The 23,285-nt window shown below is 45.7% G+C and overlaps 1 protein-coding gene across 1 annotated transcript in view; it reads right to left on the bottom strand.

Annotated features, from left to right (window-relative positions):
* Positions 1 to 23,079, bottom strand: part of ADAMTSL2 (ADAMTS like 2) — a 44,536-nt gene extending 21,457 nt beyond the window's left edge. Inside the window, exons 1-10 of the mRNA XM_077836087.1 lie at positions 22,966 to 23,079; positions 20,190 to 20,332; positions 18,855 to 18,930; positions 17,927 to 18,029; positions 15,474 to 15,619; positions 15,248 to 15,371; positions 12,983 to 13,063; positions 11,352 to 11,527; positions 8,877 to 9,219; positions 5,940 to 6,321 (exon numbers count right to left, since the gene is read on the bottom strand). Of these exons, the coding sequence (XP_077692213.1) occupies positions 5,940 to 6,321; positions 8,877 to 9,219; positions 11,352 to 11,527; positions 12,983 to 13,063; positions 15,248 to 15,371; positions 15,474 to 15,619; positions 17,927 to 18,029; positions 18,855 to 18,930; positions 20,190 to 20,332; positions 22,966 to 23,079 (1,688 nt within the window). The remainder of the gene's footprint in view (positions 1 to 5,939; positions 6,322 to 8,876; positions 9,220 to 11,351; positions 11,528 to 12,982; positions 13,064 to 15,247; positions 15,372 to 15,473; positions 15,620 to 17,926; positions 18,030 to 18,854; positions 18,931 to 20,189; positions 20,333 to 22,965) is intronic.
* Between the last annotated feature and the right edge of the window lie 206 nt (positions 23,080 to 23,285).

Raw genomic sequence — 23,285 nt, 5'->3', positions numbered from 1 at the left:
TGAGTATTTTTATCGTCTCCCTTTCAGACGTACCCTCCTTCCATTGTTAGTAATGACCTCTTAGAAGAATTAAAAATAATCTCATTTTCCCCACTGATTTTGCCTCTGTCATTTTGGCAAACAGTCACTTCCTGTGTTTGAAATGGAGCTGAAATTAACATGGCTATTTTTGTTTAAAAATCACAACCGTGGCTGGCTATAAATAGTGCTTTATCTCACCCAAACAGCTTTGGACCAGCATCACCCACTGATGTCAACGCAGTCCCAACAACTGTCTTCTTACTAACTACTGCTGTAGAGCCAGCGGGGGGAGGCACAAAATGATGATTTTCCATAGGACCCATAAAAATGGTGATCAGCGTCTGTTCTTTTTACGTTTTTAAAATGTATCTCGAGAAAGAGAGCACCGCCTAAATACTTCAGGCCATATTGTTTTCTCAGTCACACCAGTGTGATTCCAAAATAACTCCAATGATGGGGGATCCCTTTGGATTTTCACCCATGTCACTGAATTCATTGACTTCAAAAGGGTTATCCTACCGGGGGTTCTCAAACTTCATTGAGCTGTGACCCCCTTCTGACAACAAAAATGACTACATGACCCCAGGAAGGAGGACCGAATCCTGAGCCCACCCAAGCCCTGCTGCCCTGACTACATGACCCCAGGAAGCAAGGGGGGCAAAGACTGAGCCCCATCGCTCTGGGCAGGGGAGCCAAAACCAAAGCACCCGAGGAAGGGGGCCTGTAACCTGAGCCCCACCACCCAGGGCTGAAGGCCTCAGGCTTTGCCTGTGGCCCTGGGCCCCAGTAAGTTTAATGCTAGCCCTGGTGACCCCATTAAAACAGGGTCCCAACCCACAGTTTGAGAACCGCTGCTCTAGACTGAAACTGGAATAACTGAGTGAAGAATTTGACCTTTGGAATATGTATGGCATTACTCCCTTCTTCCTAATCTTCCTACACACACACACAAAATAGGCTTGTATCACATTTGGAGATTAGAACCCCTTCCCCCTCAACAGTGTCCCTTTAATGTATGTGATTGGAACTCAAAGAGCTTCTTCTACAAGTAAGGATGTTGCAGAAACAACTTCTAGATAAATTAGACATTTTGTCATATGGTCACAGTTAGTTCTCTTCCCATTTAGAGCGCAGACATAACTACTGTTTTGTTTTCTTCTAAATGCAAACGGCAGTGAGTCGTTATACAACCAGGCTGGTTTTTTTTAAAATTATGCTGATTATTATGGGTTGCGCTAAGATCACCCATTTTCCTCCCCCTCCGAGCTTTTGTGTCCATGTTTCTGAAGCAAGCAACAACAACAAAAATTAGCACCACCCCCTTTTCTGCAACAGGCCAGGCGCACCCATATTGGCTTTATACTGAGCTGTTTTCCTGGGGCCATAGAAGCAAACATCTCTTTCTGGTAGAAATTGCCATTCTGGAATCTGCTATTGTTTTGGCTGCCGGATTCAAGCAAGGGTCTCTGCAGCAGAAGAATAACCCTCACAACTACAAGTGAATGCAGAGGCTCAATATTCAAAGAGTTTGGACTCATATTTTTTGCTTTCTAGTCCAGATTTTTACACCAGTGCAAAGTGAGTGTGAAGTAGATTAACCTCAGTAACCATTCCAATTTAACAGCATTTTGCACCAACTTTGCACTTGTGTACTTGACTGTACAAGAAGCAGATCAATGGGGAGTCAGGACCAAGATGTTATCAGCCAGCAGATATGGGTCTGATCCTGCTGCCATTGAAGTCAGTGAGATAGGGCCCATTGAGAATCAGATACCTGTGTATTTTGTGGGTACAAATGGAATAATATGGATTAGTTCCATATTTTTTTACCTTCTCTTCCAAAAGAAAATCAGAACAGTTACAGGCCAAATTCTGCTCTCAGTTCCAACAGCGTAACCCTTTCAGCTTCAGCAGAGAGCAGAATTCAGTGCAGAGGGCCACAAGTTGCCCCTGGGAAAATCCACATATGGTTTGCCAATAACCTGTGTTTTCACTTGCAGACTTCACTAGGAAAGAAGTGTGGTTTTAAGATGTGTTAAAATCCTCATGCAGACAAGGCAGTTTTAGTTTTAACACATTAACTGGGGGAGGTGAACACCAGAGGGAGCTTGCGTTTACCTGGACCAGCAACACCTATTAAAACTACAGTTGTCTGGTCAATATGTGAACATGTGGTCTAGTGAACATGTTAAAAATACACTTTTTCTCTGAGTGTAGGCATGGCCACAGAGTTCCCTCTGCTTTGCTCTATCGGGAGAGTGGGTTTCCCAACCCACATGGAATTGGCAGAGGTCTCCATCCTCTGAGCCTGCAGATGAACCAAGATCTCAGGAAAAACACAGAAGATGGGAGCACATCTGTAAGGAACTTGGTATCTGCCCAGTTGTTCTCTTGGTTCCTTCCTCCCCTATAGCTGCACCCTTCCTAAGCAAGCCATGTTACCATGCGATCCAGGATCAAAACTCCCCCTAAGGAGTAGTCAGTCCTGGGTCAACTGTCTAGAATTCCACCTGGATCTGAGGGGAGCAGGCTGCAGAGAGCCACTGCTTCCTGCTTCCTCTTGTCACTGCCCTCTACTGTGGAGCCCGATGGAGTGGCTTTCAATTGCCAGTGACTCGACAGCCTAGCTGTTGATCTCCATCCACTGCAGGTTTGGGGCCCATCCCTCCACATTCTCCTCCAATCTGTACCCAAGTGATGAAAAGCTTTCAAGGCTCCAGCAGTTTTACAACAACAAAATTCCAATTTGCCTTCTGCCAGCTTTCCTTAGCATCTCCAGAAACTGACCCCCTAGATCATACGCTTTATCTGTTCAATCCACCGTCCTCTGGGCTGGGGATTTATGCAGTACATGATGTGCCGAGATGCACTGGAGTGTGGTCTGGCCTTTTCTGGCAGAACTCGCTCGGGCGCGTACAAACACACACACCCACAGAGGCGCTATATTTGGAAGAACAAGTTGCCGATTATGTCATAAGTACCCTTTGAACAACCACGCTGGAGAACAATGTTTCAGTGAAGTGTGTACAAAAAATTTTTTTTAAATGAAGCACATGCCGGTTTTTCACTGCCTGCTTCCTAATGAGAGTGCTTGGGGCCAGTGTCTCAGCTGTGTGGATTCAGGTCCGCACTGCCCTGGGGGCACAAAGCTGCCCTACCTCCAGCTTAGCTGGGCCTTTGTGGCACTCCTAAGCCACCCCTCCACACCTGGCTGCCAGCACACAGGGTGTGGCTGCTGACCGTTTGGCATGGCTGTGACATCCCTGTGCCCTGACAATCGATGGCTGCCGAAATGGCCCTAGGGGACCACTGGTAACTGGCAAGGTTGAAAGTCAGCCCAGTGCAGAGCCAGACAATAACTAGTGGGACAGTTGCGAATGACATCTTTCTACACTCCCAGCATGCACCGAGCCCAATTCAGCCACCACGCAGAATTGGGGCCTTTCAATGCCCAGATATAAACACCCAATCTGAGAAAACAATAACTCGTTTAAACCATCAGTGACTATTTTGATCTGAAAATTAGCATTTTGCTTCAGTTCAATGGGAGTGGGGGAAAGGGAACATTTTAATAGAGGAGCTTCTAGGAAAACTGTGATATGGGCACCCTGTTCAACAGGATTAACCCTTACTAACCCTGTCTTTGTCAGGGGCTGGAGGGGAGAATAGACAGTGCATTTTAGTAAGTTCCTTGTGTCACTGGGGGCTTTCACAGCTAATATGCAGAATTCTCTATTTTAGGTGCCTATATGGCCTCCTATCTGAATGCCTTGCAATCTTTAATGCATTTAAAATTCACAGCACCCTTGGGAGGCAGGGCAGTGCTATCACCCCCATTTTACAGATGGGGAACTGAGCCACAGAGGGACTAAGAGACTGGCCCAAGATCCCATAAGAAGTCAGCAGTAGACGGGGGAACAGAACTTGACCTCTCAAGTTGTAGGTGTGCACCATAACCACTGGGCCATCCACTCCCTCCAAATCGTTCATCTTTAAATTATAGGCCACTGATGCTAAGTGACGCTAGTCCTGGTTTGCAGAAAGTGCTCCCAAAACACTCGCGCTTTCCTAGGCAGCGCAGGAGAAAGTCCTTGCAAAGCGTTTCCTATGCCAAATACTGAATAAAGCTGACAGGCTTAACACCTAATGTACCTCAGCAGTGTTTTAAAGCTCTTAGCAGGGAGCTCGCTGGCATGTTTGTTTGTTTTAATGGTTATTTCTTGGGCCTAACTATATTGACATAAAGATTGCAATCCCACAGAGCACTTCAATTGTGCCTTCAATCCACAGACCTACAGCCACTTCGAAAGGTCAGTATCATTAGCCCCAATTTACGGGTGGGGAAGCCGAGGCAGAGAGAGATGAAGTGACTTGCCCAAAGTCACACAGTAAATCAATGGCCGGACCAAGAACAGACGCCAAGGCTGACTGTGTCTCCCGAGGGCGCAGCACAGAGGGCACAATTGAGTAGGAGAGCAGGCAAAGGTTGTTTGAATCCACTTCTTGCCCTTGGGATTCTGGACTGCTCCAGGAGCCGAAACAGCCTCTGGGATAAATCTGAACTGCCCTGGAGGTATTCGAATTGATGGCAGCATCCTGAGCGCTGCCTGTTGGCTGCTTTGCAGTCCAGAATAGCCCAGAATCTCTCTAGCTGCGTGTGCTACAGATGCCCTCTTCTGTTCCGACGCACCCTCTCGTGTTCCTGACCCTATCCCCAGCAGCCCCTGCACCAGTGGTTGTGAGGGGGAATGCAGGACCTCTTACGACTGCCTTATGGTGGCCTTGTGATCAAGAAATTCACCCCTTTGGCCCCTTGCTCTACAGTTCCAGCCCCAATGCACCCCTAGGGCAGGGGACAGCATCTGCCGCCAGATCTCCCAGCACAGAGTAACTGTGAATAAGGCAGTGTGCTCACTAGGACAGGTGCTAATTTTACAGTAAATTATACTGTTTCTCTGTACTGTCAGCCCCAAAGATAACTATTTGATAGGGGGGGAAATGGCTGAAGATCCATAATTTAGTCCTTACAGGGAATTCCTTTCTTAGTAAACTACTTAACAAGGGGAACTGTGTGTCCCTAGATCCCCGTTAATCCATGCCCTGCCTGTCTGTACATATAATTGTTAAATACACTCTATGCCTTGTTTAACAACCAATAACATTTCATAGTAGAGTCAACAGAAAACACCAAGTCAAGGGGCTTTGTAGTTCATGCCTCATATTTGACCTAGCTCAAAATAAGCAGCTGGTAGGTAGTGTTTCCGTATGCTTAATAAATATCAACTAACACCACTGCTTCTTCAGCAATTAAATCAAATCAAAGAAACAAACCAACCTATTTTTGTAGGGCCTGCACAAAAGCTGTTATCCTCCCCCCTCTGGCTCTCGAGCAATAGTTAACTAACAGAGGTGATTCCCCGAAGCTACTGTCTACACATTCCTGCTGGCATCAATAACAATGCTGGTGGATGACAATCAACCACAAGTACACAAAAAGGAGCCATACCAACTTCTGCTGCATTAGAAATACAAGGAAAGGGGAGCAGGGGAAAATAAGCGTTGGTCAAATAAGAGCACTCAAAATTAGTAGGAAAAGAGGTTTTATTATGTTCAGTCCTCTAATGAAATGCGACAATAGACAGAGAGCAATAAGCTATAAAAATACAGTGGCCAATGTCCCTTTAATGTGGACAGTGACTTTTTTATCTTGTTAAGGTGTCAATTCTTTTCCCTCCCCTGACAGCATTTTTGAATTTTGCTTGCAAATTAACCTCTTGCAGAAACCTTTTAAAGGACATCTTCATCCTACTTACCTTACAGATCAGAATGTGTAACCTGGACTGCCCTAAGTGCAATGCATGTGAGAGAACAGCACAGAAATCAATGGGATTGAATATTATTAAAAACGCGTCCCCTACCTGGCTTTGTGGGTTCTGTTCCCTTGGGGGCTGGTCAGGGTAACGGTAGAATTCGAGAACTGAGTCTCTGATGAAGTGTTGATTATTTTGTCGCTGCTCAGCTCCATGTAGGTGCCGTTGATGCTGTACGTCATCACCCCTTCGTTGTCTTCGTAGTCAACGTAAAGGCTGTCTATGTGCGAGCCCACGGAGTTGATTGGGTCCCCTGGGGCAAAGATGCTGTTCATGGTCATGTTCCGAACTAATTCTTTCGAGTCCGAGGTTTTGTCCAGAAGCTTGTCAGTGATTGCATTTTCTGACAGGAACTCCGTGGAGGTGAATCGCGAGTCAAAGTCTCTGTCATCTCTGTCTGTCAGGTAAGCAGACCTGGTTGCATTTGAATCTGGATTGGAGCAAAGCGGGGGATGGAACAACAACCACAAAATAAACTCAACAAGGGAGATGGGAGAAGCAGAAAGTGCAGGCGATGGGTCTGTGCAGCTGGGTCAAGGGACAGCGGGAGTGGCTGGTGGTATCTGTGGCAGTTGTTCACAGGCAGTTAGGCCCTGTGGATCACACTTACTCACACTGGAGGACTGGGAGTTCATAGCTGCCAGGTTCTGAAGAGCTTCTCCAGTTACATGTGTCACAGGAAAGAGCTTTTGCTAAAGGAAAATTGTGGTTTTGCTTCACTCCCCACTACTTCAGACGTTCTGTCCAGCACTGAGAAGACAGAATATGCCACAGCTTTCCCTGTCCTCCCACAACCAGGGGCTGCGGGCTGGGTTGGGTGAGGCGCTGGGGTAGCGGGAGAGCAGGGAGATGGTGCTGGGTTCGGTGGGGGCAGGCTAGGAGGGTGTAGAGGGGAGCTGGGTGGAGATGGGTTGGGTAGGGACGGGGGATGCTGGGAGGGGTGAGTGTAGGTGCTGGATGGGGGCTGCTGGGTTGGGTGGGTGTAGGAGGGTGCTGGGTGGGAGTGGATTGGATGGGGGATGAGGAGTGCTGGGTTGGGTGGCTTAGGGAGGTACTGGGTTGAGTGGAGGAGGTTTGGGTGCTGGGTGGGGGTAGGGGGTTCTATGTGGGGGTGAGTTGGGTGGGAGGTGAGGGGTGCTGGGTTGGGTGGGTGTAGGAGGGTACTAGGAGTAGGGGGTGCTGAGCGGGTGAGTTGAGTGGGAGGCAAGGGGTGCTGTGTTGGGTGGGGGTAGAGGGGTTCTGGGTGGGTGTAGGGAGGACCTGGGGGGTAGGGGTGCTGGGGTGGCTGAGTTGGATGGGAGGTGAGGGGTGCTGGGTTGGGTGGGTTAGGGGTGTCCTGGGTGGGGGCGGATTGGATGAGGGATGAGGAGTCCTGGGTTGAGTGGGAGATGAGGGGTGCTGGGTTGGGTGGGGATAGGGGGTTCTGGGTGGGTTGTAAGGAGGTGCTGGGTTGAATGGAGGAGGTTTGGGTGCTGGGTTGAGGTGAGTTGGGTGGGAGGTGAGGGGTGCTGGGTTGGGTGGGGGTGAGTTGGGTGGGAGGTGAGGGGTGCTGGGTTGGCTGGGTGTAGGGGTGTGCTGGGTGGGGGAGGATTGGATGAGGGATGAGGAGTCCTGGGTTGAGTGGGAGATGAGGGGTGCTGGGTTGGGTGGGGATAGGGGGTTCTGGGTGGGTTGTAAGGAGGTGCTGGGTTGAATGGAGGAGGTTTGGGTGCTGGGTTGAGGTGAGTTGGGTGGGAGGTGAGGGGTGCTGGGTTGGCTGGGTGTAGGGGTGTGCTGGGTGGGGGAGGATTGGATGAGGGATGAGGAGTCCTGGGTTGAGTGGGAGATGAGGGGTGCTGGGTTTGGTGGGGGTAGGGGGTTCTGGGTGGGTGTAAGGAGGTGCTGGGTTGAATGGAGGAGGTTTGGGTGCTGGGTTGGGGTGAGTTGGGTGGGAGGTGAGGGGTGCTGGGTTGGGTGGGTGTAGGGGGTTCTGGGTGGGTGTAAGGAGGTGCTGAGTTGGGTGGGAGGTGAGGGGTGCGGGGTTGGCTGGGTGTAGGGGGGTGCTGGGTGGGGGCGGATTGGATGAGGGATGAGGAGTCCTGGGTTGAGCGGGAGATGAGGGGTGCTGGGTTGGGTGGGGGTAGGGGGTTCTGGGTGGGTGAAAGGAGGTGCTGGGTTGAATGGAGGAGGTTTGGGTGCTGGGTTGGGGTGAGTTGGGTGGGAGGTGAGGGGTGCTGGGTTGGGTGGGGGTGAGTTGGGTGGGAGGTGAGGGGTGCTGGGTTGGGTGGGTGTAGGGGGGTGCTGGGTGGGGGCGGATTGGATGAGAGATGAGGAGTCCTGGGTTGAGTGGGAGATGAGGGGTGCTGGGTTGGGTGGGGGTAGGGGGTTCTGGGTGGGTGAAAGGAGGTGCTGGGTTGAATGGAGGAGGTTTGGGTGCTGGGTTGGGGTGAGTTGGGTGGGAGGTGAGGGGTGCTGGGTTGGGTGGGTGTAGGGGGGTGCTGGGTGGGGGCGGATTGGATGAGGGATGAGGAGTCCTGGGTTGAGTGGGAGATGAGAGGTGCTGGGTTGGGTGGGGGTAGGGGGTTCTGGGTGGGTGAAAGGAGGTGCTGGGTTGAATGGAGGAGGTTTGGGTGCTGGGTGGGGGTGAGTTGGGTGGGAGGCGAGAGGTGCTGGGCTGGGTGGGGGTTCTGGGTGGGTGTAGGGGGGTGTTGGGTTGAGGGCTGGGGGAAGAACCTAGTGGAGCTGCGTCCTGAGCATTGGGAAGAGGGAGATAGAAAGGCAGACTGCAAAGCAAATACCGCCATGGCTCCCTGCAGCTGGGATGTGCAACTGCAGCCATCCCTACGGCCCCAACAGAAACCAGCGCCCTCCGGGCAAAGAGGATGGATAGACAGAGACATTTTTACGAGTTCTCCCAGGATTTCAAAAAAATTAACCAAGGAAGCAGAATTCGTCTCATCAAAAACTCGGAAAAGCGGCATTGCAAAGTCCAGGCCTCCTCCTTACCTTTGGGTTGTTTGCCCTTCAGTTTCGGTTCACAGTCAATTGCTTCTGCTCTTTCATAAACTTCATTGGTTTCCTGACCTTTGCTCAAGTTCAGGTCTTCCTCAGTGTCCTGCCTTCCAAACACCTGGTTTGCCAAATCTATCCTTTCCCTGGAGAGTTTGCCGAAGTAGCTTGCATTGCGCTGGCTAAACCCCAAAGGCACTTCTCCATCAAACTCTCTGCTTTCCTCGCTCTCGGATTCAGAAAAGGTGTAGTAGATAGGCTGAATAACTTTTGAATGTGGCTTCCTTAGAAGAGTATATTCAAATGTTATGGATGGGTTCTTGCCATTTTGGTTCCATACCTAAACAAAGCAAATTAAATTACTGTTAACCAAGATGTAATGTATATTTGGCATAGAATTCTACACTTTGCCTTATTGTCTCCAAAGGCTGTTGGTTAGTATCTATCCATTTTTAATGTGCCTTTTGCCATATCGCTAGGGAATCAGTTCATATCATAGATCTGTTGTAACTGGCACCACAGCAATTTATCATAAATTATTTGGCAGTGTTGCTCAGTGGATACAGCATTAGATTGGGAAATCTAGGTCCTAGTCCTAGCTCTTCCACTGACTGACCGTAAGGACTTGGGCAAGCCACTTATCCCCTCTGTGCCTCATTCATCCAGTCTGTATAATGAGGATAATGCTACTTTACAATTTTTTTCTCTCAAGTGCTTGGCAATCTTTACATGAAAGGTGTGAGGAAAGACTTTGGTAATTATGAATCATTCTGAAAAAATCGTCAGCTGCCCACAGGCAATTGGCCAACAGAAAACAAAACTGAGTTTCCCAATGAATTATGTGCTATGAATTGGTCATCCAGCAATTCTGATCATTGTAAAACCCGTGGAGGTGGGGGGAATTCACCCTTGTGCAGAGGGCTGGCACAAAGGCAGTGCACATTTTAAGTCTCACTTAAACCTGAGGGGTTGAATAAAAAGCTGCACAGACCTTGAAATCCATCATAATTATTACCATCATCCCTTCTGGAAAAAAAGAAAAGAAAAGAAACATCTGGTAATGCGGTGCTAGAGAAAATTCTCAAGGCACCTGCAGTCCCATGGCTATTTACTAATAATTTCCCTGGGATATAAAGGGGTTTCCAGTGTCTTCAATGCAAGCCATGTATAGGGAACCCAGGATAGAATTTGGCTCAGAGGGTGAAATTCACCCCGTAAAGAGGCCCGTTGCACTATTTAAGGCATGCCTGGTTGGTGTGCAGGCTCTCTGCATAAGGATGAATTTCTTTCCTTTCCTTGCAGTGGAACCCATAATAGCAGTATCTGATGAAGTGAGCTGTAGCTCACGAAAGCTCATGCTAAAATAAATTGGTTAGTCTCTAAGGTGCCACAAGGACTCCTTTTCTTTTTGCGAATACAGACTAACACAGCTGTTACTCTGAAAGCAGTAATATTGTGTTTTAAGATTTGGGTAGTTTTTTGTTTGATGGCCCAATTGTCTTCCCCTTTTCAGTTGACTGAGATACTAATGCCAAGCAGAAGAATAGACAAACTCCCCCACCCCCGCCCCTGCCCATGCCCAGGCTTGTCATCCATCCAGAATGATAATTTAATAAACCAGCATTCATTATTTAAAGCCAGATCTGCATCTGAAAGGCTCCCGTGTTCTCTCTGAACTGGTGATGCCAGTAAAACAACGTGTTAGTCAGCAACACGGAGCCAGGCTCACCCCCAAGATGCAACCTTTATCCTCTTTCCCTGCTGGAAGTAAGTTTACTGAGCGGGTGTTTATCCATGGGAAGGGGAAACTACAAATTCCCCAGGGAGCCATTGAATCAATGCGACTCTCAGCTGTCCTGACCCCACCGCATCAAGGGCCTGCTCTGCCCACTTTGAGAGCTGCAATGTAAAGTGGAAGTCGCAGGCTGCTTGCACCTCTGCTCCCTGTGGCCTTACCCATCCAATCCCAGGGGAGAATCTGGCCTGGAGAACCTTGGTTCTCACCTGCCTCACCTCTCCTTGTTTGCCATGTTCAAACAGTCTCCTCCCTGAATTACATTTTTGCCACAGCTAGAAAACTCAGTGAGGACATGGCCACATTAGCAGCAAAGAAGCTGCTCTGCAGTCATGGAACAGCTGCTGTTTTATGGCCTGGGGAGAGGAAAACTTCCTCCCAAGCCTTGTGGACAGTGTTCAAATGATAGGGTGGAAATACGAGGGCCCTGACTGTCAAGTGGCTTGCTTTAATTTAAACATTTTCGAGAAGTCAGGGAGCTTCCCAACCCCCACCTGTAATTCAAGAACCACCTGTAAAGCTCCCCAGCATGTAGCTCAGCTACTGGCTGCATCCAGAGGATTTGACCACTGGTACGAATGTGGTTACGAAACACACAAGAGGAAAAAAATCAGTAGAATTCAACTGTTCTCTTCCTGTAATTTCTATCCCTGCAAATATAAAAAGCCAGAGCACACCATTATATTCAAGCCTTGATTAGTCGGCCCCTGGGCGACGATATATTCTATGCCAGTCTCATAAACATCCATAGGCCTTCTGTACTTGAACACCGTTCCTGCAATGTTGAAGTTCTTTGGGCTGTCGACTTTGTAATTCCCATTGAAAAAATAGTACCCAGCTTCATCTGCAACAGCTTAAAAAGACAGAGAGAGCAGGTAACCAGCTTCATTGAATGCAAAAGAAATATGCAGTCACAGAAATATAGGGCTGGAAGGGACCTCAAGAGGTCATCTAGTCTAGTCCCCTGCGCCAAGGCAGGACCAAGTCTACCTAGATTATCCCTGACGGGTGTTTATCTAACCTGTTCTTTAAAACTTCCCAAGGACAGGGATTCCACAACCTCCCTTGTAACCTTTTTCCAGTACGTAACTATCTTTATAGTTAGAAAGTTTTTCCTACTATCTAACCTAAATCTCCCTTGCTTCAGATTAAGCTGATTACGTCTTAATCATTGCTATTTGCTTCCCATACAAAGTTCAAGTATCTTTATTTCCTGGATGATGATAATACCTGACATTTACTTAGGTTATTACATTTGTTTTATAATAATATCCTAAAACATCATTAATATCATAATGAACATTTATTTTATAATAATAAATAAATAATAATACCACCTATCTCACAGATAATGCTTTTCATCCATAGACCTCAAAGTGCTTTACAACAGTCAGCATCATGAGTATCATAATAAGTTTATTGCCATTGTTACTTTATTTCCACATCAGTATTTTGTGCACATGTGTGCGAGACTGTAAAAAGCAAGGATTGTCGTTTATTACATGTTTGTACAGGGCCTCCTACAACGGGGCCCAACCTGAATGTGGCCTTTTGGCCCCAATATACATGTTAAAATAATAAAGGTTTCACATGCTGTAGACAAACGGGTGGGGTTTCATGACTCAGTGCACCAGGAGTTCCATTTTTTAGAAAATGAAACAGATTATCCTTCTCTTGGCACATGGAAATCTTGCCACCTAAGCCATGGTTCTAATAACCATGGAGCTTGAAGGCAGCATCAGAACTTGACACTAGCTGAAGCATATGTGTGAGTTACTTGAGCAGAGTCAATTTGCCCACACCATCCAATTCCTGTACCTATCTGAAACCTGGATTCAGTCATGGGCATTAGCCACCTTCCACCACAATATCAACGAGGCAAACGTCTAAATCATATTTGCTTTTTACTGAGGGCATGCTGTAGCCAATGTACTTTCACTGAGATGCAGAAGTTCCATGGGATCAAGAGAGAAATGAAGGTGCACAGAAATTATTTGAGATCAAGGATGTGCATCTGGTACAATTCTCTGCAACAACAGTAATATACATTGTTCAACAGATCAGAGTTAAAGCAACTAAAATGTTGCACTGCCTGGGCCAGATTCTCAGCGGGAGTAAATCAGTGTAGCTCCATTGACTTCAACAGAGCTATGACGAGTTACACCAGTTGAGGATTTGGTCCATGTCTGCAAATGTATTCTCAACAAATGCGTTTACTTGCAAAGAAAAAATATAAATACGCACGCACGCACGCACACAAACACACACACTCACAATTTTCAGCTAAGTACCAAGAGGTTATACACACCCAAAACATCTGCCGATTTTTTCCGTTCTACTATCTGGATATCTCTGGCTCCAGCAGGAATGTGTGTTACCAGGGAATAGCCTATGGAAAACTATACATTAATGAAAGGAAAACCTTATAACCAATAATATGAACAAAGATGAGTTCAAGAATCAAGATCGGTCACTTTTCAGGAAAGATGGCTTTCTGAACATTTGATCCTTCCCAATTACATTTTTTTAAATGATAGCCGTTAATAACCGTCACATTACTCCTAACTTCCATCCATATAAGGTAGCTTTCCTGCCTCTTTTTCTGGGGGTGAAAACCTCCATAGCAGTAAACTGACGTAAATTCATCAACTTCAACAGAGCAACGTCAGTTTGCACCAGTTGAGGATCTGGCCCATAATCTCTGAATAAGAGTCTGTCTACGCTGCAGTCGGAGGTCTGACTACAGCACATGTACACATATGCAAGCTATCTTTGGTCTAGTTAGCTTAAATAACAATAGCAATGATGACATGGCAGCACAGGGACCCTGGGTATGCAGTCAAGTGACTGTCCCATGCTGCTGCAGCTTCCCTGCTAGTGTTATTCAAGATGACTAGATCAAAGCTAGATTGGGTATGTCTACACATGCTGCAGTCACACCTGGTTGCAGTGGCGACAGACCCAAAGGCACATTTTACTGGACCTTCACACACTGAGACTGATCTTGAAAACTATTTGTAAACCAGCACCCGTTTGTCTTATAATGTAGCTCCAATTGTGTTGATTGCACTAAGAAAAATACTAACAGTATTTCTGAACCCACAGTTTGTGTCCTACTGTTCATCCCATTTACATTTCTCATGCAATTAAATCAGAATAATGTTATGATCAATAATAAGATTTACAGTTATACATACTTAGAAAAGGAAAGTCAAATTATATTCATCAGTGTGTAAAACGATCCTCATATTGGTCAGGAAGAAATTATTCTTCCATATAGATCTGGGCATACTTGTCTATGAATATTATAGGGGAGGGGGTTATACCTTATTTAGAAGCATCAAGTACTGATCGTTAGGGATGCCATTTGCTGTGGGATTAGGGCAGCAGTTGCTCCTCACCCACATCCCTGACCTTGGTTTGTACCACCCCAGACTTTTCATAAATCTGTATGTTCCACCCTCCCGCACTGACTTTCCAAGCTATAATACAATCTCATGTAACATTCTCCATGCTAACACAACTTTACCACCCGCCAGAATTCTTCTGAAAAGACACCCCTGCTGACCACAACTGGAATCAGGATATTGGGCTAAATGAACCAGTTATCTGATCCAGTATGGAAAAAATCCCAGGTTCCTAGAATTATTTTCTTGAAATAGTCTGAAATATGATCTTGAAAACGGCCTCAGAAGTACAGAACTGCTATCTTGCGATGTGGAGAAGGACAAGGAAAAGGTAGATTAGAAGGGGGAAAGCCTCAAAGGTATTAAGGGTAATATCTGAGTGTTTGAGATCTTCATAACTGCATCTAAAGTCTGTAGGTTGCAGATCAAATACAACGAACTGTTGTGAGAAGGCCTATTTGAAAACTTTTATTAGCTACAGCAGCTAGCCTGGTAGTTGGACCATGGTGCATTTCTTGGCTGGTCACTCAGGAGCCACCATTATTTAGGATGACAAGCCTGATTCTCCTCTCTCTTACATTGATCTGATACCAGTGTAACTACTGGATCACATCCTCAGCAGGTGTAAATTGGTGTAGCTCCACTGAAGTCAATAGAGCTGTGCTGATTCACACCAACTGAGGATGTCAACCATTGATTTTAATGGAGTTATTCCTAATTTTCACTGGCGTAAGTGAAAGAAGAATTAGGCTCTAACACTTTATGATATATTAACTCTGGGAATCCTAATTTTTCAAAAATATCCTAGCTTCCCATTGTTGTAAAGCATTTATTCTTAGCTTTAGTGGTAACTAGAAATAAGACCTTAAAACTGAGATTGGTCCATTGTATAACTCTGCTGCTCCAAGATTCAGTGCAATGAGGCTCAGATTTTGGATCAATGTAATTCTCAATCCTTGCTAGGTTACCTGTATCCTTTAAAAGAAGGGTTTCCCCTGTCCTAAAACATAAGAGTGACAGTTTTAAAAAAAGACAGAACATGAAAAAAGGAAAGAACCCCAGAAAACAACAAGGCATTTGGTAGTATTTTGAAACTGAAACTAATGTACCAAAAAAGCTATGTTAAAAGACATACGCTATAAATATGGGGAAAGGTAAAGTCTTACCAAGATGAGAATTTCCTTTTCTGTAACTCCCAGTGACATGAGTGCAGCTACTCCCATCCCCTTGGCAAACCCCACATTTATCCAACATGTGGGTGGAAAATAGAATCCCATCACATCCAATTGGCTAGAAAAATGGTAAATAGAGTATTGAGGGCCAGGCAAATATTGCACCCATGGTAATTTTCTGAATGCTACTGACAATATTTTTGCTATAATGTTTAACAACCTCACATTTTCCAGACACGCAAACCCCTCGGAAATCAGTGTATTTGCAGGATGTTCCATCCCGAGCCTGAACCATTAACTGTCTCTGACCATCCACAGTGGTGCAATGGAGGTCACAGGGCTTGCTAGAAATGTGAACATAGTCATCTAAGGGGAAAGGATATAAACATAGATTCAAAACAGGAGAAACACAATCATTCATCCTACCAATGTCAACTAATGTCTGCTAAGAGAGATAACAACATCAATGGGATGATGAACTGCACGGTTAGCCACATTTCAGGAGCTACCATCTCCAGGGTTTGGAAACTAGATTAGGGATTGCAGTTCTGATAGCGTGACAGGCACAGCATTGCAAATCCTTGCACTGGGAAGTGGTCCTTACCTCCTGCTTAAGTCATACCATGCACTAATGTTATCAATTATATATACATTATGGCTGAGAATTTTCAAAGCTGCTTAGAGGATGGGCATCTCCAAGGCAGCTTTGAAAAATCTATGTATTTATAAACTATAGAGCTAACATCAATCCATGGGATTACTTGCAGGAGTAAGGACTACTCACCTGTGTAAGGGGTTGCAGTATAATACAAAAGTGTGCTTTAATATATCTATATATGATATATAGCTATGTCATACATATACACGTTATATATCTAATAACTATATATTAATATATTCTTTTATATCTATGGAGATTAAATAGGTAGACTAGAGAAGAGATAAAATCAGATTTACAGCTGTATATGGACAAGCACAGCAAACTGTTTGACAAGTTTTAATTTGAATTTGTTAATGAATTAATTTGGGCTGTATGCACCCCCACTCCCGATCCCCAGCTGCATTTGCTTTCCACAGATATTCAGGTGGCTAAATCCACTGACAGGAACATTCACTGAAACAAACTGCAAATTCATGTTTGCTCCAGCAACCTGATTCTAAGAGTTACACACAACTAGTCAGGGAACAGAAATATACCAGCTGACCTATATGTCCCATTAAAACAGCATGAATTTCAAAATACCCTTTTCCGAATCTCACAACGAGCTGCTTGCCTACCAGCTACAGATCAAGAATTATTCACTGAAACTATTGGGTGAATAATTTCCAGTAGTGAATATATTTGTGGAAATTTCCACCTGGCCACAGGAAAGAGGCAAAACTGGACAAAGAAATTATTGATTATGAATAATTTATCCACCTTCATATTATGGGCCAAATTCTACCAGACAGGCCTGACCTGGGCAGGGGTTCGGGTGCATCATGGACTTGTATCACTGCAGGCAGGACAAAGAGAAGGCATGAGGCACGACTGCTCCCTGCTATGTACAGAAGGTCTGCAGGCTGCACCTTCTTTTTGGATGGTGCATCTTGCTCCACTCCTAATGTAAAAGGATGGGCAGGTTCCTGGCTCCACCTCCTCCCTGCCTCCATTAGGGTGATGCAAGCATTCCCAATGCTCCCCTGAATGTCCCTGGCTTTTGCACAGACTGACACAAGGGTTCTCCTGGCACCCGCAGACAAGGCCCAATCATGATGGGTAACATTTTCAAAAGCGCCTTGGGACCCAAACTCCCATTTTCAAAAGAGACTTAGACCCAGGTTGTTGACAGTATTTAGGTGTTGCCGTGTTCAGTGTTGCAATGCCAATGAGATTTAGACTCCTAAATCAGTGAGGCATTGCAATGCTGAGCACAACAACAACTAAATACCTTTAAAAATCTGAGCCTTAGGCACATGAGGCCAGATTATCAAAGATCATTTTCAAAGCTATCCAAACAACTGAAGATGCAGACAGGGACTTCGTGGAATTTTCAGAAGTGCCTAACTTTCACTGAAGTCAATGGGAGTTAATGCCTAGATGCTTTTGAAAATCCCACTCAGTCCTATCTGCATCTGTAGGTGCCTAAATACCTTTAAAAATCTGGTCCTTAGGAGCCAAAGTCTGATGGAAAAATCTATAGCTAAGTGCCTGAGTCATTTCTGAACATGGGATTTAGGCTCCAAGGCCACATAGGCAATTTAAAAAGTTTTATCCTATGTAACCATTGAATTGACTCGTTTCATTTCAGTGACACTAGATAAAACAGAGAGCTATTTACAGAGGTGATGTCTGTGTGTGAGACCAAATGTCACTGAAATGAAATGAGTCAATTCCATGGCCACACTGAACTCTTCATTGGACATTTAGCTTGCGCAAACCAGCTTCTTTAACACTCAAGCCTGCAAGTCCAAACTCACCGAAGTCAATGGGAGTTTTGCCCGAGAGAGGACTGCAGGATCCAGCCTTTGAGCTAATTTGTAATTTTTTTTAAAAAAAGTGCTTTGTGGCTGCAGAATGCTCCTTTGAGCCTGGGCAGGTGGTGTCCCTGAGTCTTCCTGAAGGATATAGCATTGTAACTATCAAAATATTTTGGCTAAGTGCTATAGAACACACAAAGCATGTCTTGTTACCAGGATATAAAGGTTTCCATTGATACGTTCTTCCGTTATACACATGGGAGTTAAATGATGAACACTGTTCCTCTCGAAAGCTCCTTCCGGTAGGAGGGCACTCCTAGAATGGGATACATTAATATCCTGATGAAAACAAAACGCAGGAAAGGTTTCTGGCACACCTCAACCGGCCGCTTCCACAATTAGCATTGCACAGCCTGCTCCAGGCCATGGAGCCTGGCTGCTACCTATGTCTTAAAGGGCCTAATACTGCAAAGGGCTGAGAGCCTTCTGCAAGGTAGCTCAGCTCCTTCTGCTCCCACCATAGTTGTCATCAGAGCACCTGACACACAGCAACGCTGGTGCAGGGGGAGGTGGGAGACTGTGCAGGCACTGATTGAAACTTTCTCTGTGGTCCCACAATCCGGGGGCAAGGAAAGAGGCAGTTCCACCAAACAAAATCCCCACTTAAGGGGGGCAGCTGCTACCACCACCCACGGGCTATAACTGGCTAAGATGCTGAGCTGGATTCTGTTTCCAGCTCTTCTACAGACTCACTCTGCGAATGAGGCCAAGTCACTTCATCTTTCTGTGCCTCAATCCCCCTGTCTGTCAAATGGGGGACAATGCTGCTTCCCTACCACAAAGGGGTCCTGTGGGGTGTTCAGATATTGCAGTAATGGGAGCCATCGAAAGCCAAGAATCAAAATACAGTCACTTGGTTTTGGATATGTGACAAGATGAACGCCTGTCAGTTTCCCAGCTACCCAGAAATACTGTTGTGTTAATCTAAAAAGACAGGCAGCTTCCTGGCTCCACCTCCTCCCTGCCTCCATTAGGGTGATGCAAGCACTCCCAATGCTCCCCTGAATGTCCCCTGAATCCAGGGATCAGGATTAAAAATATATTATTTGGAACATTTCCCATGAAAAAAGAATATTCTTACTTGTACTTTGCAGAGCTGATATCTTTTGGATGTCCCAGTGCAAGTTTTATTAGCAAGCCCACTCACTGACTTTCTTCTGAATAAAGAAATGTTGGTTAGACATGGGGTTATAATCTTTGACAAATAAAATCTACATTCCCTGTTTTTTGTAGGGGTTCCCGTAAATAGTGGCAATGCCTTAAACCATGATCCCATTGAAGTCAATGACAAAGGTGCCATTTACTTCAATTATTATCATTGCTTATTAAGTTTATTACAGCAGTGCCCAGAGGCTCCAGTGTGCTGGGGCCCCATTGTGTGAGGTGCTATGAACATTTACTAAAAAAGAAGTCAGGCCTTGCCCCAAAGGCAATCTAGTTCAGTGGGTGCTTCTACTTAACTGTTAAGTTACACTTCAAGCCATCACAGAATTTTTGTTATTTACTCTATTTAGACATGAAATGTGGTAGATAGATAGATAGATAGATAGATAGATTCTGTGAAGCATTTGGAGATTTTGGGGATGAAAGCAAGATCTGATTTTTATATTTTGCACTTCATCGCTCGCAATTTCAGAAGGGTTCAGCACCCACACCCGGGTTTTCAAAAGTGTTCAGCTCCCTTTGGGCACCCAAATCAGCGGCCAGGCTCTCAAAAGAGCTCAGCACACTGAGTACACCTTGAACGGTGATAGATAGACAGACAGATCTTTTGTGGGAGTATATGCTTTAGTCAACACAAGTTATTGAGCACATACAGGAATAACTTCATGAAATTCCCTGATTTATGTTATACAGGAGGTGAGACTGGATGATCTAATGGTCCCTTATGGCTCTAAAATCTATGACTCTATTAATTTAGTGGCTTGAGAGGAATGAGATGGTGGTTTTAGCCCAACTCCTAGAAGACAAACATCCACATCATAAAAACACCCAGTCTCACTGGCACTGACAGACACCCTGTTTGGTTGCATGAGCAGACAGGCCGCAGGGTCATTGAATGGACAGAGCGAGGCGACAGCCTTCTCATCCTCGGAGGGGGCCCTTCCTGCTCAGGACTGGAGCACAATGGCAGGAAGCTCGTGAGTGCGTCTCTGTTCTGTGGACAGACAGAGATGTTCATTCTCCAGGGCTTTCAATCCAGCACATTTCACGAATGACACGTTTGCTATGGTGTAATTTACTGGACCAAATTCACCTCTGGGATATGAAGGCTAACGTCCACAGATTTCAGTGGGGTTGCCAGAATGTGACCGAGAGCAGAATTTTGTGCAGTTTGCCTAACAGGTCAGGTAGATGGTATTACAATCTTCTACCCACGTAGTACATGTGTGTCACTTAATTATTTTGACAGTACCTCTGCCGGAGGCAATGCCTCTCCTGGGATTTGACACCTCCCCCACAGGTTCTCGTGCATGCTGTCCATTTAGTCCATTCCCCCCACCAGTATGCCGTGACATCTGCTCCTTCCTCAAGGCTGTTGGACGTCTGCGCGTTATCCTATTCGCAATGCCAGGCATTCATGTTCAGAAGAGAAGAGGCGTTAAACATTTACACAGCTGAGTTAGCTTGACTAGGGAGTTCTGCACTCAGTGATACCAGGCCCCAAGACAGCAGACCCCGCTCAGGGCCAAAACTGGATTGGCGGGGGCAAAGTCCAAGCGAGAGGGCTTTGAGTGGGGGAAAGGTGAGCGTATTAGAGGAATGGGATCACCCTCCAACTGCGGAACAGGGCATAGAGCCCCTAAACAGTCTGCCTGTAGAAATCTTGGGGTTTTCTATAGCACCCATCACCATAGTATCCAAGCATAATGGTAGCAGTAACTGCGGCCTGCCGTGCCGCTCCGCTATGTGGTGGATCCATGCAGCTCACAGGCCATGTTCTCCTCAACCCACCCCATGCTGCACACTCGTGCACAGAATCACAGCGCAAAGGGGATGAGGAGTCTACGTGAGTGGCTTCTCCATGGCATGGACCCCTATACACAGAAGAGACACAGCATTTCCCACTACACCGGGGGTAGAGCTGTGCAGGAACTGGAAGTGCCGTCTCGTGGGAAATTCCACAATTTCAAAATATGTTTTTGTTCCAAATTGGAATGAAACGTCAACATTCGGAAACTCCCATGACATGGCATTTTCTGCAAAAATGTTTCAGGTCAGTCTAACCATTTCATTTTGATTTTTACTTTATTATAATAAATATAATATAATATATAAATTTCAGAATGCAAAGGTAATTTTGAAACAAAAAATCAAAACAAAACATTTCAATAAGGTTGAAATTAAATGTTTTGACCCCATTAAAATGAATCATTTTGATTTTTTTAATGAAATTTTGTTGACATCGACGCATTCCTACAAAACATTTTTGTGGAATCAGCATTTTCCAATGGAAAACTGTTCTGTCAGAAAATTTTCAACCAGCTCTAATCCGGGGCCTTATGCAACTTCTACGCCTTCCCCACCCACTTCCCAGGGAAACGGAAAAACCCAGAAGCATGGTTTTCCCATTCAGTCCTCACTCAGTCAGAATTCCCATTAACTTAAAATGGGAAGTATGATGGAGACAGGAGGGGCCCCCAAAACCTCCCAGATGAAGACAGTACCCTTAACTCTTCAGTACATTCTGATCCTTGGTCCCCACTGAATTCAAACGCAGGATGTTGAAGAGTTAGGTTGACCAACGGGTATGGAATGGCTTCCACACAAGGAGAGACTAAAAGGATTAGGGTTGTTCATCTTCAAATAGAGACCACTAAGGGGGGATATGACAGAGATCTACAAAGTCATGAATGATGTGGGGAAAAAAGTGTTATTTACTCTTTCCCACAATACAAAAACCAGGGGTCACCCAATGACATGAATAGGCAGCAGGTATAATATAAACAAGAGGAAGTACTTTTTCACACAACACACAACTAACCTGTGGAACTCATTGCCGTGGGATGTTGTGAAGGTCAAAAGTATAACTGGGTTCAAAAAAGAATAGGTAAGTTCATGGAGGATAGGTCCACCAATGGCTATTAGCTAAGATAAGGATGGGACCCCACGCTCCAGGGCAACTGTAAACTTCCGATTACCAGAAGCTGTGCGTTAGAAGGCAGGAGTGGATCACTCCAGCTGGCCAGTTGTGTGTACTCCCCCTGACATTCTGGTACTGGCCCCTGTCAGAGACAGGGTACTGAACTAGCAGGACCATTGGTCTGACCCAGTATAGCAATTCTTCAGTTTAATTACAAAAGCAAAGGAAACAGCACCTTCCAAACCCAAAGCAAAACCCTCGCCTGCCTTGTGTGGGTGCATGGGTGGTGAAGTAGAAGAGAGAACAGAAAATCTCTTCCCAACCATCTCCCTGGATGTTACAAAGGCTGGGGATGCACTTAATGGATCCTGTTTCGGTGCATGGCCTGACACTTTGGGAGATGTTCCCAGGGCCCAGCTTTCCTTTGATGACACTGCTGTTAGCAGGTGCCAGGGTGATGCACACTGCTTCCATCAGGGTGCAGCAGGCGGGAATGCTATCAATGGCTCTGCCACCATTCCTGCCCATCCACACCCATCCCTATGCTGGCTCTGGGATTTTAATGTATTGCCATTACCACTCTGCACATGCATAGCAAGAGTCTTTCTCAATAAACATAGGATTTATCATCTCCATGGGGCTAGAAGATTAATTTTTCATTGGGGGGGGTTATGTTTCCATCCACTCTCCTGGCTATGGAGTTCAATAAATTCTGTGTTTCTTGAGCAAGGATAAGGACGTTCTATGAAAAGGAATCAAAAAATCTAGCAACTGAACAAGAACCGGGGAGAAGGAACTGTTCCACCTAACGAACATGCAAAATTATGTGTCATTTTCTGTAAACACTGGGGATAAGGTGAGATCCCTCTTAATGAGATCCAAGTTTCAGAAGGAAAACCTGCCAATGGAATAACTAACGCATATGTTCAAGAGTCTTTGCTTGCAGATTCTAAAACACAGCGTCAAAACAAGACTTGTGTGCTGGAGAATACCTGGGCTTAATGGGACATGCCTATTTCCTTTTGGGAGCTCAGAAACCAGTCTGCCAGGTAAACATGGAGCTATCCTTTCAGCACCAGCATTTTACCTGCCAAGTTGCTACACTTACCTGAGATATCACAAAGGCAATGTTTCCTACAAAGAGGACAATGGCCAGGGTCCCCTTCAGGTGAGAACTTTCACAGATGAAGATGCTGCTCCAGCGCCATTTAATTATTTTCATTCTGTAAAGCAACAGGCCCAAATGTATGCCATTCAAAATGCTGGTGTAATTTCATTAACGGCAGATTTTTAGCGATGCGATCAATATTACAGTGTCAGAGCCACTGCACTTTGGGATAGATAGAAGGCACAGCGTCAACTATCCTGTTTTATTGTGTTATCACCAATAGGCAAAATAACAGTGATCATAAACAAAAATAGGGGTTT

Source organism: Eretmochelys imbricata, chromosome 16 (genome assembly GCF_965152235.1).
Source record: "Eretmochelys imbricata isolate rEreImb1 chromosome 16, rEreImb1.hap1, whole genome shotgun sequence".
In the NCBI taxonomy this organism is placed as follows: Eukaryota; Metazoa; Chordata; order Testudines; family Cheloniidae; genus Eretmochelys; species Eretmochelys imbricata.
This window is presented reverse-complemented; position numbering and strand designations above follow the sequence as displayed.